The 15,165-nt window shown below is 33.8% G+C and overlaps 1 protein-coding gene across 4 annotated transcripts; it reads left to right on the plus strand.

The window, feature by feature from the left end:
- The first annotated feature begins 410 nt into the window (after positions 1 to 410).
- Positions 411 to 2,306, plus strand: LOC115889472 (piRNA biogenesis protein EXD1-like). 4 transcript variants are annotated; one of them, XM_030909463.1, is made up of 2 exons: positions 411 to 883; positions 996 to 2,306. In XM_030909463.1, exon 2 carries the CDS (start codon positions 1,023 to 1,025, stop codon positions 1,917 to 1,919), a length of 897 nt encoding a protein of 298 aa, XP_030765323.1. In that variant the 5' UTR covers positions 411 to 883; positions 996 to 1,022; the 3' UTR covers positions 1,920 to 2,306. The 4 variants fall into 4 exon arrangements, with proteins under 4 accessions (XP_030765323.1, XP_030765325.1, XP_030765324.1 ...); XM_030909465.1 differs by having other exon boundaries at positions 411 to 864; XM_030909464.1 differs by having other exon boundaries at positions 411 to 864; positions 999 to 2,306.
- The last annotated feature ends 12,859 nt before the right edge of the window (positions 2,307 to 15,165 follow it).

Consider the following 15,165-nt stretch of genomic DNA (forward strand, 5'->3'; position numbering starts at 1 on the left):
ACCGGCGCGGCGTAAACGGGCAGTGTGTGATGGTGTATCAAGTGTCAATAGTCAGTCAGTAGAATTTGGCACTCTTGCCATGAAACAACAACAGCGCGACAGAGTTTCCATTGTTATGGACATATGGACATAGTTAAAGCACGGTTAAAGTCTGGTTAAAGCGGTTAAAGTAATCGATGCGCCTCAGATCATATATTCATATAAGAACACTGTACTTCGGACCTCTACATAAACTAATAAACTACATTAACTATATGTAATGTAGTTTATGTAGTTTTTAAAAGTAGCATTTAGTTTTCCGAACCCTGGTCGCAGACCTAAAGACCGAACCTAGTGATTGTGGAATTTTGTGGAATTTGGGTATGTTCGCCGTGGAATATAATTTTGGACCATTGGCAACGCTGGTGAGAACACTAAACGACAAAACGACTAAACCAGTAAACATAAGTAAACACTAAAAAGACACTTGAAGAAGTTTTTCATCAAAAAGAATGCCCTTTTTACTTTTTAGAACTTTTTTAGCCGAATAAAGTGTGTCTAGTGAGAGACAAGTATCAACTCCAACAAGTAGTTATTAGTTTGTTTCACGTTTGTTTTTGTATGTTTTTGTTTATCGGCATTGTATTTTTGTGTTCTGCGATTATCATAGATACAGGGAAATAGGAATATAATAATTACGTAATGATAAATTAATGCATAAATATGCATATTGCGAGTGATTCTATCTTTATCTTTTACCCTATCCTTTTATCCATTTTTGTGTGCCCTTGACCTTCCAATTTATTTTTGTCTATGACTCTATTTTCTGCTTCTAGTCTCGAGACAACATTAAACCTGTGTGAACCTGTGCATTAAACACATTACGTACGTCGTATATACTTAGGTATTCCGTATTCCTTATTTTTGTAATTTTTATTTATATATATAGTCAAGGCTACTATTTATATATTGCATTGCTGTTCGATCTCCTACAGTTACTAGCAACCTTTTTTTAGCAGAATACAACGATTTATGAGAAAGAAATGTCCAACTGGAAAATTAATTTATTAAACAAAACTGCAATTATAAAGGATGTAGATAACTGCAAAAAGGCTACAGAAAGCATTCTTTGTAAGGTACCATCAAATATTGAAGAAGATTCTTGGCCATATGTTAAGGAAAAACAGGTAATAGGGCTAGATTGTGAGGGAGTGAATTTGGGTGAAAGAGGAGAGTTAACACTGATTCAAATTGTCACAAAGGAGAAAATATATATTTTTGATGTGCAAGAATGTCATATGATGATGGAAAATGGGATTAAAGACATTCTTGAGAATAATAATATTATCAAAGTAGTACAGGCATGCCGAAATGACGTCCTTAATCTCTTTTATCAGTTTGGAGTACAACTTAATTGTGTATTTGATACTCAAGTAGCTCATGGTATTATCACTAAACAAAATGGTGGAGGTGGGGATTTTAGAGCTGGATTGAATCTCATATCTGAGTGTTACGGAGTACCCCCAAATCCCCTAAAAATAGACATTAAAAATATTTACAAGAGGAATCAAAAATATTGGTCTGAAAGGCCACTAACAGAGGAAATGATATTATATGCTGCAGCTGATGTTGAGCATTTAATTAGCGATAATATGTACAAAACTATGCTTGAAGCTATAGATGACAGGCACAAATTTTTATTTAAAAAAATATGTATGGAAAAAACTGTGATAAATCAAAGAAATAACTCTAGATCTAATGAGCAAATGGTTAGAAATGCTTATCATAGGCAAAATAAGAATAAATATAGACCTAGAGGGAGAAATTATAGAAACCAGACTTTTGAAACATCACGAAACTACAAACCCTATAGAGATAATTATAGAGTGCATAAAAAAGACAGAAATCATTATTCTAGAGTGTCCTACAGAAGAAACTGATGTTAACTAGTCATATATTAAAATAATTTTATAATTTTCTATAGAAATATTTGATGCTGCAATAATCATTTGTCTTATTTAAATGTGGTTTTAAATGGTTATAGATTTTTACAATGTGGACGTATGTAGGTACTAATAAACTATGGTTTGATCAATCAAAAAATATTTTAAAAATATGTAAAAAAAAGTTTTATGATTTTGTGTTTTGTTTCTTAGTAATCATTTTTTTTTCGAACGTAAAGCCTAGGCCTTCTATATATCCTTGGCCTAGGCATAAAAGTAAAGCACTTTTACGCCTAAGCATAAAATACGAAAATATATTATTAAATTGACATAAAGTGTCAAATTCAACGAGCCATAACCATAATTTCTCGATATATAATTATCATTTGGAACATTTGAAATTATTTAAAAATTATTTGTGGCGTTTAAAAAAAACTGCATGTTCTATTCGGAGTAAATATTACTTTTTGTGCCTCAGCTGTACGTTGGACTGGCGCTTGTCTGTCAAACGTACAGCCTCGATACAAAAAATGTGATTTTTACTCCTAATAAAACAATATACTATTACTAAACGTGGGTTTAATACTGATATATAATAATTAAAATTAATATAAGTATATTGTAAATGTCCAGAAATAAATATTTTGTATTAATCAACAGCAGAGCTGCAACAAGTCAGTTTTAAAAATACTCAATCATTTCTAAAATCAAAATGATTTAAATCTTAAGTCAAATTCAATATAAAGTTGAAATGATTTAAGTCTTTGACTTAAATCATTTTCTTTCAAGTCAAGTCATTTTCGTGAAGACTTAAATCAATATAATGTAATTTAAGTCGTTTTTATGACATGTATATTTTTTATTTAAATCATTATGATCTGCGAGTTAAGTCGGCAAAATGACTTAAATCAAAATAATTACCGTCAAGTCAAGACAGCCAAAATTCAATTTAAGTACATATTTTTTAATGTTAATATAAATTTTCTTATATTACCGATTGGGAGTCCATTTCCTTATACCGTATGATCGAATAAAAACGGCGTCAGCGATGGCTATGAAATGAAGATCGCTGACATTTTATATGTAAATTTATATGGGAAATGCCATTGATCGTCATTCCATAGCCATCGCTGACGCCGTTTTTATTCGATCATACGGTATTATTACCTATATTATTAATTTACAGTAGGTACAAATGCGTCTAAAACCACATAAAATAAAACGGTTAATTTTCAGAACAATTATAAACACAAAAATATGTTTTTTTTATAAAATTTACCCGATTTTGTAGTACTTCATATGTATCCATTACAGTTTAGATGTTATCGAATACATGTACAGGGTGGCGCACCTCATTCGCCTCGGTTGATTATACCTTAGGATTATACGAAAACGGAAAGATGTAGAAACAAAATATTTTATGAGTATATGTGGGGTGGCAATGTGCATAATTTAAAATTATTTTGAAATGTACAGTGTGTTTCAGAACTAACTACATACCAAAGTTATATTTTTTCTTATGGAACACCCTGTATTTTATTTCATTTTTTGATTCTTGGGCCCAAAAAAAGGTATTTGTTATAAAGGCTAAATATGTTTAAAATTTTTGGTTTTTGAGATATTTAAAGATATTTAAAAATGCAGGCTACAATAGAATAGATTATTAACACCCTGTACATTGCTTTTCAGAGTTAATTCCTGTGCTGACTTTTAAGCCAGAGAAATAAACTTTACTGAAAAATTTGATTGCTTCGTTTAATGTATACAGGGGTATCAAAAATTGCTGGTCTATTTTAAATATTTATTTTACATAAAAACCTCGTTATTTCAAATACAACACCCTGTATTTTTTAAAATAAATCGAAGCAGATTCAAATGCTCTTTCAAACTATATTAGGGTTTCCTATACCTATCTAGCTCAGATTTTGAATAAAGAGCAATTTTTCAATAAAAGATGTCAAGTTTCTAGTGACAGTAGCTATTTTGAAAATCAAAATTAGTTTATGGATTTCATTTAAATTTATAGCAGTTTATTTTTGTTTAATTTGCTTACAGTAGTTTTTTAAATAATATTTATTAAATATGTATTTATTATTCTATCAAGAAAAACGAAGAAGTAGTTCTTTCATTTATTTTACGTTCACTTGTAGATATGTACCTATATGGATTTTCTATAAAAGAGCCAATTACGGCAAATTCATTTTCTAACGACAGGTTTCTGCCTACTATAGTTTTTTATAAACCACACTACCATAGTTCTGCGAAATAGAAAAGTATTTTTTCAAGGAAAGCTTATCAGGAAGACTCTTATTTGGATATCTTTGAGCATAAGCCTTTGAGGCCAAGAAGCAATTTTCCTCACAAAATAAAATACATATCCATTCGTTCCACCAGCAGATACTGCTTTATTTTTCTTGATAAAATAATGAATACTTACAAATACTTATTAAACTACTGTAGCTAAATTTAAGTAAACTGTTATAAATCTAAATAATAATGTCCATAAACTAATGTCGATTTTGAAAAGAGTTACTAACTTTAACTAGAAAATTGCCATAGCGACACCAGCCATCTTGATTGCCATTTTATTGAAAAATTGCTTTTTATTCAAAATCTGAGCTAGATAGGTATAGGAAACCCTAATACAGTTTGAAAGAGCATTTGAATCTGCTTCGATTTATTTTAAAAAATACAGGGTGTTGTATTTGAAATAACGAGGTTTTTATGTAAAATAAATATTTAAAATAGACCAGCAATTTTTGATACCCCTGTATACATTAAACGAAGCAATCAAATTTTTCAGTAAAGTTTATTTCTCTGGCTTAAAAGTCAGCGCAGAAATTAGTGGTGAAGGGCAATGTACAGGGTGTTAATAATTTATTCTAATGTAGCATGCATTTTTAAATATCCTTAAATATCTCAAAAACCAAAGATTTTAAACATATTAAACCCTTATAATAAATACCTTTTTTTGGTCCCAAGAATCCAAAAATAAAATAAAATACCGGGTGTTCCATAAGAAAAAATATAACTTTGGTATGGATCTTAGTTCTGAAACACCCTGTTCATTTCAAAATAATTTTAAATTGTGCACATTCCCTCCCCACATATACCCATAAAATTTTTTTTTTCTACATCTTTCTGTTTTTGTATAATCAACCGAGGCGAATGACGTGCGCCACCCTGTATATAACATATATAACTATTAAAAAGTGGTGATGTGTTTTGATTTGATCACTATGTAATATATCGATGGCATAAGCTAAGGGCTGGAGGATTTTAAGGTACTCTTCAATATATTCGAGATAAATTTCTTTCGGGCTACATAACGGAATCGCGGGGATTCACTTGAAACACAATAAACTCGCTACGCACGCGTAAAACGACAAATAATTAACACCGGTAGTAGGTATAAAAAGTGCTTAAATCGTTTTAATGACTTAAGTCTTTTCCTCTTTTCTAAAAAGATTTAAATCTTTTTCTATTTTTGTAAACTAACATTTTATTTGCTAGTGGTATTGAGCATTGTTTTTTATTCTGCTGCTTGGCTGCCGCCTAACAATTTAGAAAGAAATGCTGCTGTTAAAAATTTATCATCAAAATATATAAAAATCTGACTTAAGCTTTTTATAAAAAGACTTAAGTTTTTTTAATGACTTAATAAGTTTTTTATAAAAAGATTTAAATATTTTTAATGACTTAAGTCTTTTCTATAAAGACTTGAATCTTTTTCTATTTCGAAATAAAGATTTAAATCACAAATCATTTTAAAAAGACTTAAGTTTTAAGTCAGCTTTCGAAAAATGACTTAAAATCAAATGACGTTCATGAAAATGATTTAAATCAAAAAAGACTCTGAAGTTTTCTGTGAACTTGCAGCTCTGATCAACAGTGACTTTATTACATGTTAAATATATACTATACTTGTGTTTATATACTGCTGTACAATAAATAAAAAGGAACAAATTGTTTATAACGATGTATTTTGTGTCTATTACCTCCTTTAACCCTTTAAACATATCTAATGTAACCTTTTTATTCCCACTGAATAAAAAGGCTTAAAAAAATCTAAGGAAGAATTCAAATGAAGGGCCCAGTGGAAAAACGATGTGATTCCATTTTTTTCCGAAATCGACATTTTGACATCATGCGGTAGCTTGTAACGTGAAGTATGTGTCTACTAAACCTTACAGGCTGTTACAGGGGATAAACAATGAGATTCCACTAAAAGCTACGTCTGAAAATAGGCAGCACTGTGGAAAAACGATGAGACTCCCAAAAACAATGAGGTTCCCTCTCTCTGCTGTTTAAACAGGTCTCTGGCGTTTATTCTTTTTGCTTTGTTCTGTTTAGTTTCTTGGTGCCATCAGCTTGTTACCATCAAGAAAATTGTTCAGGAAGAACTCTAAATGTCATTAAAATTACTAGTTCAAAGTTCAAACATACAAATAAAAACTATTTCATCAGTAGTTGTGAAACTTTGAATTTCGTTTTACTCAACTTTTTGAAAAATGGAATCTCATCGTTTTTCCACTGGACCCCTCAAATTTTTTTACATTTAAGTACATACAAATGTACGAAAATCTGTTGATGAAAATGAAGATTGCTGTATATGGGAATGTCATCGATCGTCATTTCCTAGCCAACTGGACGTGGTTTTTTTTTCGGTCATACGGTACTTTTCTCAACTTCATTTTGAAAGTAGCTTACAATATGAATGTTCTGGCTAAATATTTTGGTAAAATAATATTTCAAATTTTTCGTTTCTAGAACAAATCTGTTTTTGATCTATAAGATTGTCGATGGTTATACATCAGTGGCGGCTCGTGGTCATTATTGTAAGGAGGTCAATATCTAAAAATATTGCGTCGATTTTTTTTAAGACGCGCCCATATTTAATTGGTTTCTTAAGGTACATTCAGGCTGAGAGCGTCGAGCGTCGCGTGGCGTTTGCGTCGCGTCTGCCCCATTGAACTCGAACCAAACCAATTTATAAGCTAATATCACAGAACTCGAAAAAAACCCATTGAACTCGAACTAAACGCGACGCTGTTTGCCTGAACGGTCTAATTTAAGTTAAGTGAATTGATTCCATTTCGACACGCGGACGCGACGCTCGACGCTCTCAGCCTGAATGCACCTTTACAAGGTACTTGTACGTTTAGTTAAAGGAAAATAAATATAAATTCTGCTAAAATGAAACCTACCATTATATTTTTAAACAGGTGGTCTAGTGATATTCCACTAAAAATCCACTCAATGTTCTTTACACAAATTTTTCACGGTAGGATTTAAAAGACACATAAATAATGATGTCACAAAAATATAAATGCATATATATATATACATACACAATTCTAAAAGTTTTATTTCACATTTTTTTATATTTTAAGTGAATGCGACGTTCTTTCTCTAAACGTTTTTCGAAATTTAAGCAATTGTTTTCTTTTAACCGCACGATTTCACAAACTAAACACCATATGTTGTCTATTTTAAAATATCTATTCCAGAATCAGTCAACCATAGTTCATCATTTATCCATAACCAGAAAATTATGAATTATTATCTACACAAATTTCGCGCACACCTCAAACTAGATGGGATTTCTTTCGATATTAAAAATTTAAATATTGCTTTAACCTTATTATTTATATTTTCTTGATTATTTTGACTAAACCAAACATTACACGCGATAAACGATACAAAAACCTAGGTTGTCTTATAATGAGTTTTTATAAACATCCAAAAACTGCTCAAACGGCGAAATTTTTCCAACGACTGAAATCATATTATGAATGACGCGGTCAATGGCTAATATCACAGATTAGGTATCCTATAAGTATACAGATAAAAATCTTGTCCCTAATTCGTGGTACGAAAATTGTTTTTATGACGATGAGCAAACGAGTAAATTTTCTTGTGCGCAAAAATAAACTCCCGTTTAAACAGCGTAATCTGGCGCTGTGCACAATTTTAGAGGCTATAAGTGGCCGTGCTTGTGCCCAAACTAGTAACCTAACTAGTGCGCGACACCAAAAATTGGAATCACGAAAAACAATGCTTTTGACGATAAGTTTATAATCTGTATAATCTGTGCTAATATAAACTATATCCAGGGCCGTATCTAGACCAACATTTCGGGGGTCTGGCTTGGGGGTGTACAAAAGCTGCTAGGAAAAAGCATAATAAAAAATCGATTTGGGCTACACTCAAATCTTAATTGAAAATAAATTTTAAAAAGTAACATGTAAAATTATTAATCTTAAAGGATAAACTGGTTATTCCCTGGAAAAACGATTGACTACCTCTTTGATATCGATATTTATTTCTCTATGTACGTTTAATATAGGAAGTCCTGTCAATCGCTCCTGACCTGTAGAGTTACGTAGGAAGTCCTTCAATCGTCTTATGCTGCAACCGCACATGCGGCATTTAGCGAACTCCGAGCGTTCGTCAACTACCGAACGCTAGTGATCGGACTTCGCCTTTCCATCCACACATGCGGGTTCTGATAGCAACAACATAGAGATGAGCGCTCGTTCTCGTCGCCGATCTTGTCGCCGAACTCCGACTTCTTCATCCACACACATAGGAAATCGGCGAAGCCCCGATCGGAGATCGCCGAATACCGCATGTGCGGTTGCGACATTAAGGGTTAAAAAAAATTTCTGGTGTAGCTGTTGACGCTGGTAGAGTTGCTAGGATCATTAATAAAATGTATATATTTGGAAATATCGAATATATCGAAATATCGATATATTCGATGGCGTTTTTAGTCGGTCGACTGCAGGTAGCTGCTTCCATTTTTGCCGCCACAAGTCTAGTTCTGCCGCTAAAGTGTCATAGTCCAAAAAATCTTTGACTAATAGCAGAACAATAACAAACGTTAATCACGTTAATGACCAGCAAAACACACAACATTCAAAATCTTGTCCTTATCAAACTTTTGCTGTTTTAAACACTTGAATGTTGAAAGTCGAAAATTGAAAATGACATTTGCTTTCAAAGTGGAAAAGTGAGATTAGGATGTATAATGTATATTCATCAATGATTAAAGAATACAAGGACAAATAGCACCCGAAACCAAACTGTGACCATTCTTCCAAACAGTGTCGTGGCACATATTTTACTTAACATTGCCGCTTGAAGTGATATTTATATTTTTGATATTATATGTTTTCACTACGCCTATGGTGTATCGGGTGGTATGATACTAATTAATTACGAAAAAAACGTATTAAAATGTTAACAAAAGGTACATAACTAGTATCGACGTATAGTACATATCAAGTACATATAATATCAGAAAAATAATTATCGAATTCAATAAAAAAAAACGCTAAAAATGTGTAGAGGACTGTTTATTTCCCTATAAAACGTAACTTCTGGCTCTTTCTTATCATTGCGCCTTTTACACTTGAAAGCTGAACAAATTACCATTGTAATAAAGTTTATGCAAAGTTCACTACACACAACCAACTATTAAAAATCGCTAAAATTATCGCTGATGATTCCATCGTTATGTCTAAAAAGTTGGCGTCTAAGGTCAGAAATTCTGCTGCAGCCCGTATATGGGCGTTACATCTCCTTGTATTCTTTAGTCATAGTCTTGTATTTATTATTGTTACATCTCCTTGTATTCTTTAGTCATCATCCATCTTCTTTTTCTTTTTTGTTTCGTTCTTACTTACTCAATGATCATTACTTTTTAAAAATTTTCGGCCATAATTTCGGGGGGGTTTGAACCCCCAAAACACCCCCCCAGATACGGCCCTGACTATATCTATCGCACCTTAACCCGTTATATTTTCTATACGTAGTAAATAGTAAACCTTACTTTGTTGGCATTACGAGCCGCGTCATTTGGAGTTTAATACGTAGCGGGAACGAAGGACAAAATAAAATTTTGACCGGCCGGCAGTAGAGAAAATGGGTAAAACGTTTTGAAGCGAAAATTGGACAAATTGTTGGTTTTTGGGAATAGTTTAGAATATCTTAAGACGAAAAAAGTTATTTACAAAAAGTATAATTTAAATATAGGTTTTGTATTTTCTTCTGATTTTTTTTGGAGGGGGGAGGGCATTGACCATTTGACCTTATGGTTAAGTCACCACTGTTATACATATGTTAGAACTATGATAACCAGTAAAAGAAAGATACTAGAATACGAAGTTATACTAGGATATGATGATTCAAAAAGCACACCGTATATAAAATGTATATGAGATGAGAAAGATATTTCGTGGACACAGCGATGAGGAACAAATTTTATATTTCAGTGCTCTTGAAAGACTATATAGTGGAAACGTTTTCAAAAGTTTTTTCAAGTGTTCGAAATAACTGGATAAGATGTTTCCGCACTTCATATGCCTTGTATCAGATATTATGAAAATCTTCCGGTTTCATACGCATTTAGATAGCAGTGCATCTAGAGATTGAGTCTGGGAGGTATAGTGGTAATCGTGGTAATTAAATAACTTTACATATTTTTCTTTGCGTTAGAAGGTGATCGTGACTCGTCATTACAACGAGAAGATAAACTTACGGAAAATTCCCAAAAATTAGAAGTTAGAAGATAAAATTATCGAAAACTCCCAGGATTTGCAAGAGAGTTTAAATAAAAAAATCACGAAAAATTCCCAGGATTTGCGAGATAGTTTCATTAATAAAATCAATATTTTAGAAGATAAAATCATAGAAAATTCTAAAGATATATGGCCAGGTATAATAATAAAATAATCAATTGGGAAGAAAGTATAAACAATAAAATTCTAATGATCTACAAGACAAAATAACACAAATTGAGGAGGATCTAAACAGAAATATTGAAATTTTGAAGGACGAAATGGCGAAGGTGAATTCAGCAAAATGTCAAGAATCTAAAACATCCACTATCTAAGGCCTCCACAATTTGATAGAAAACCCGCTTGGGCAAACTATATTTGCCAGTTTGAAGCTTGAACCCGCTGAAAAAAACCGCTTTCTGCAGACACTGTCACCGCCGGAACAGGGAGATAATCTAAGCAACTTGTACGACATTTAGAAATGAAGTACGGCAAAACTCATTTGGAGCATGTTTACCACCCACAGCTTAGGAACGGTATTCAGAAGTCCAACGGGTCCCTGCAGGACTTTGCAAGCTGATATATGGTCCGTCTTGTTCGTCTTGCAAACCTACAAACACATTTGGTAGAAAGGTAAACACACTTGGTAGGCGTGTCCTAGAGTTTTAAGCCGCAAAACAACGTTCTCGGGCTCTAGCAAGAGTACGGGCCATCAACGAATATATTCAGACGAATCTGTGGAAGGGATTGTACGAGAAATTGTGGACAAGTACATGGGTAAGAAGGGACCGATTTGTTGCTGGAAACATGTTGGAATTACGAACAGGTAAGGAACGTACGGAGCCGTTTAAGGAAAAAAATGAAGTGCCGGCTTCGTCGAGGTCGGAAAACCATATTAACGCTTCGTCCTACGTGGGCGACAAAAGCGGGCGATTCGACCGATTTTTTCTAAACAGTTTCAAATGTTTTTCAAAAACATTTCCTTAGGAAATCGTCCCGCGTCTGCAATGCAGGAGAGTTCCGGACCATGCTGTTGGATACAGGTGTTGTACTATAATATAAATTACTTTATTAGTTATAGATAATTATTATAATTAGATAGTTGGCTAAGCGTAGTCATAACAGTTAGTTGTTTAGTTGTGTTTGACATATAAACTCATGTAAATATGTTTAATTAATAAATATCGTCCTACTGAGGCTTTGTCCATTAGTAAAGTACGAAACAACAGGTGCGATCAATCAATCATCCGGCTTGACTATCATCAAGCCGGACGTTCTTAAAACATCAAAGAAGTTTAAAACAATGCAATGACAATGGCCACTATGTACTGCTACGGGAAACTCCACTGCCGTCCATTAAGAAATAAACCTTAACGTTGTTATCGGAAGCACCAGTTTTTACCATCGATCGTTAGTAGCAGATATCGAAGATATCGCCCCCAAAGTTCTCCAAGGATTCGAAAATTCCGGACAAAATGGTGAAGGAGTAAGTAAATGTTAACGGATATTCTACCCAATCCCAATACAGTAGAAAATTGAGAAGCCTGATAATCAAGTATCAAGATGTGTTTGATAAAGGAGAAGCAGGACAGAGAGGTCGTACCAATTTAGTATAACATAAAATTGACACCGGAAATGCACGACCAATCAAACAAAATCCGAGAATACTTCCTCTCGCCAAACGTGAAGAAGCTGAAAAAATCCTTCGAGAAATGAAAGAAGAGGGTGTCTTCGAACCATCTAACAGCCCGTGGACATCGCCGTTAGTACTACTAAAGAAGAAGGGCGGTACCACCAGGTTCTGTGTTGATTATCTGCCGAGGATAGACACGTTGGTAGGGTCGACAATATTATATCTACCTTAGATTTGAAGAGTGGATATTGGCAAGTCGACATGGCATCGAAAGACAAAGAAAAGCATTCAGCATTCTCAGTAGGCTCTGGACTGTGGCAATTTACCGTCATGTCCTTTGAATTGTGCAACGCGCCAGCAACCTTTTTTTTGTCGAAAAAAATCGAAAAATTTGAAAGGCTAATGCAGTCTATGTTGACGGGACTATCCTGGACTACCTGTTTGATGTATCTGGATAAGATTATAGTGATTGGAAAATAATTTGACGATTATCTGAAGAATATGGAAGAAGTTTATTAATAGACTAGCCAGCTCTAATTTGAAACTTAGCCCTAAGAAATGTCATCTGTGCCAGGAAAAGCTGCATTACCTGGGCCATGTCGTCTCCTCCCATGGAGTTGCACTATATCCACAGAAGATTAAGGGCAGTGGCCGATATCCAAGAATAAACATGACCTACGGAGCTTTTTGGGATTATGAACATACTATCGCCGATATGAACAGGGTTTCTTCACCATCGCTAAACCAAAAACCATTGACCAGAGTTACTTTGGAATGTCATAAACATGACATTCCAATATAATAAACATTTATTTAAAAAGCCGTACGCAAAAAGGCAGACAAAAAATCGTGGCTCAGTCAGCGGTAGACTGTTATCAAAAGCGCGATATTACTCTACAGGGCGAGGTCTTGAATAAGTGCAAATATTTTCAGAGCTGGTAGATCTCGATAAAAGAAATATTTTTACGTTACTATTTTCCAAATAAGTCCAAAATAACTGTTAACTAATATTATTCAAGTTTGAAAATTTAAAAAGAAATTGATTTATTTTTATATTGATTGATTTATTTTTAAATAATTTTGTGAGCCACCTGGTTTTTTCTGTATTTGCATCCATTCTTTTAGTGTCGTAACCATAGAGTAATAAGCCGTAAGCAAGGTAGGTAAAGTAATAACTATACCGTGGGTAAATTTGCGGTGAACAGGTAGTTCTAAAAAGTTTTCTAAAATAAAAAGGAAAATTTAACAAAAAAATACACAATTTTCAACATTTTTTTGCTCGAAAAAAAATCTTGACGTGTTCCTGGGGTCAAAATATATCATCCCTAAAGGTATTTGCACTTATTTAAGACTCACCCTGTATAAGCGTTTTCAGGAAACGCTCGCCGCGTTATCAATTATTGAAACATAATACATGTAAGGGGCGTCCAGACCAGATGAGCGCAACGAGCAGGAGCGAGCAAGAATTCGGGTATGCTCTATGGGAACGCTTAAAGGGTGATTCATGGTACACCGTGACGGGCCGGGGCCGTGCGACGGTGAAGGGACGGCCAAACATTGTCAAATGTTATTTATACCTATGCATTCATGCTAAGCCGAGCACGGGCCGAGCTTCGCCGGAACCAGTCCGTGCCCCGTCCGAGAAATGTCGGACTACATTTTTCCTCGGATCCGCTACGGTCCGGCCCCGTTGCGGCAAACATAAATGAGTCGCCCGGGCTAAATACTTCGTTCGTCTACGGGCCTATAGGGACTGTTTTCTAGCAGTGTTGCCGCACCCAACTTTTAGCGCGTACCACATTATAAACTAAAAATGTACCACTTTGGTACAATTTTTTAAAGCACAACAAAATACATCTGCAAATGACTTTAACCGGTTTGGTCGCTGTGAATTTCTTCATAAATTCCTACATAAAAAAACTTCCTGGAGAAAGACACAAATCGAGACGAAAAACATGAAATAGAAATTCAGAAAATCCAATTATAAGTATGTATAGGTTGAAGAAATCTAAGTAATTCTAATACTACACACAATACTTGGAAAACTTAAATTTTATTAAAAAAAAACGCAAATATAGAAGCATGTTAGAAAAAGTAAATTTTCAAGTTTTTTCTTTGGGTTATTTAATATAGGCAACGCTATGGACATTACAACGTTTATAATACGTCGTTAATTAATGCGGATTATCTCCGAATGGTATCGGTAAGCGCGTTTAATGCAATATCAACGACAATAATACACAGGCCGACAAAAAATTTTTTCGATGTAACACAAAGCTCAATAGGATATTGTGGTAGAATGAACCTATCTAATCACGAAAGTGGCAAAAAAAGTCGTAACACGTAAGGTTTTTTGTTACATTAATAAAACATCATTCAATATTACAATATTCAATATATTAAGATAGCTATTCAAAAACATGATTTAAGAACTTCTTAAGCCTATATACCGATTATATTTTATAGTTTACACTCCTCAAACATTACTTATACCTAAAAAGTACAAAAACAATCGAAACGAGATCAAAACATAAACAAAAACTTTTACTTTTTCCTTTTATGAGGGACCGCGTCTTCTCTCTTCAAAACCAACAGTAATCACCCATCATGGCTGGATCCCATCGTCCTTGATAACGAATTTCCATTGTCCTTATGTCTTGATGGAATCTCTCACCTTGCTCATCACTGACAGCACCCATATTTTCAGGGAAAAATGACAAATGAGAATGGAGAAAGTGAATTTTTAAAGACATTCGGGCACCAAGCGATTTATAAGCATCTAAAAGCTCATTAACCAATTGTTCGTAGTTCGCATCCTTATTGTTTCCCAAAATCCCCTCACTACACTAACAAATGAGGTCCATGCTCTGAGTTCCTGCCTGGTAAGCGTGTCTGTGAAATTTGTGTCGTCCAACAATTTCCTGATTTGTGGTCCAATAAAAATACCCTCTTTCAATTTGGCATCACTCAACTGGGGAAAGACTTGCCTTAGGTATTTAAATCCATCACCTTCTTTATTCATAGCTTTCACGAAGTTTTTCATGAG

This window comes from Sitophilus oryzae, unplaced genomic scaffold, assembly GCF_002938485.1.
Source record: "Sitophilus oryzae breed Bouriz unplaced genomic scaffold, Soryzae_2.0 scaffold_815_pilon_pilon, whole genome shotgun sequence".
NCBI lineage: Eukaryota > Metazoa > Arthropoda > Insecta > Coleoptera > Curculionidae > Sitophilus > Sitophilus oryzae.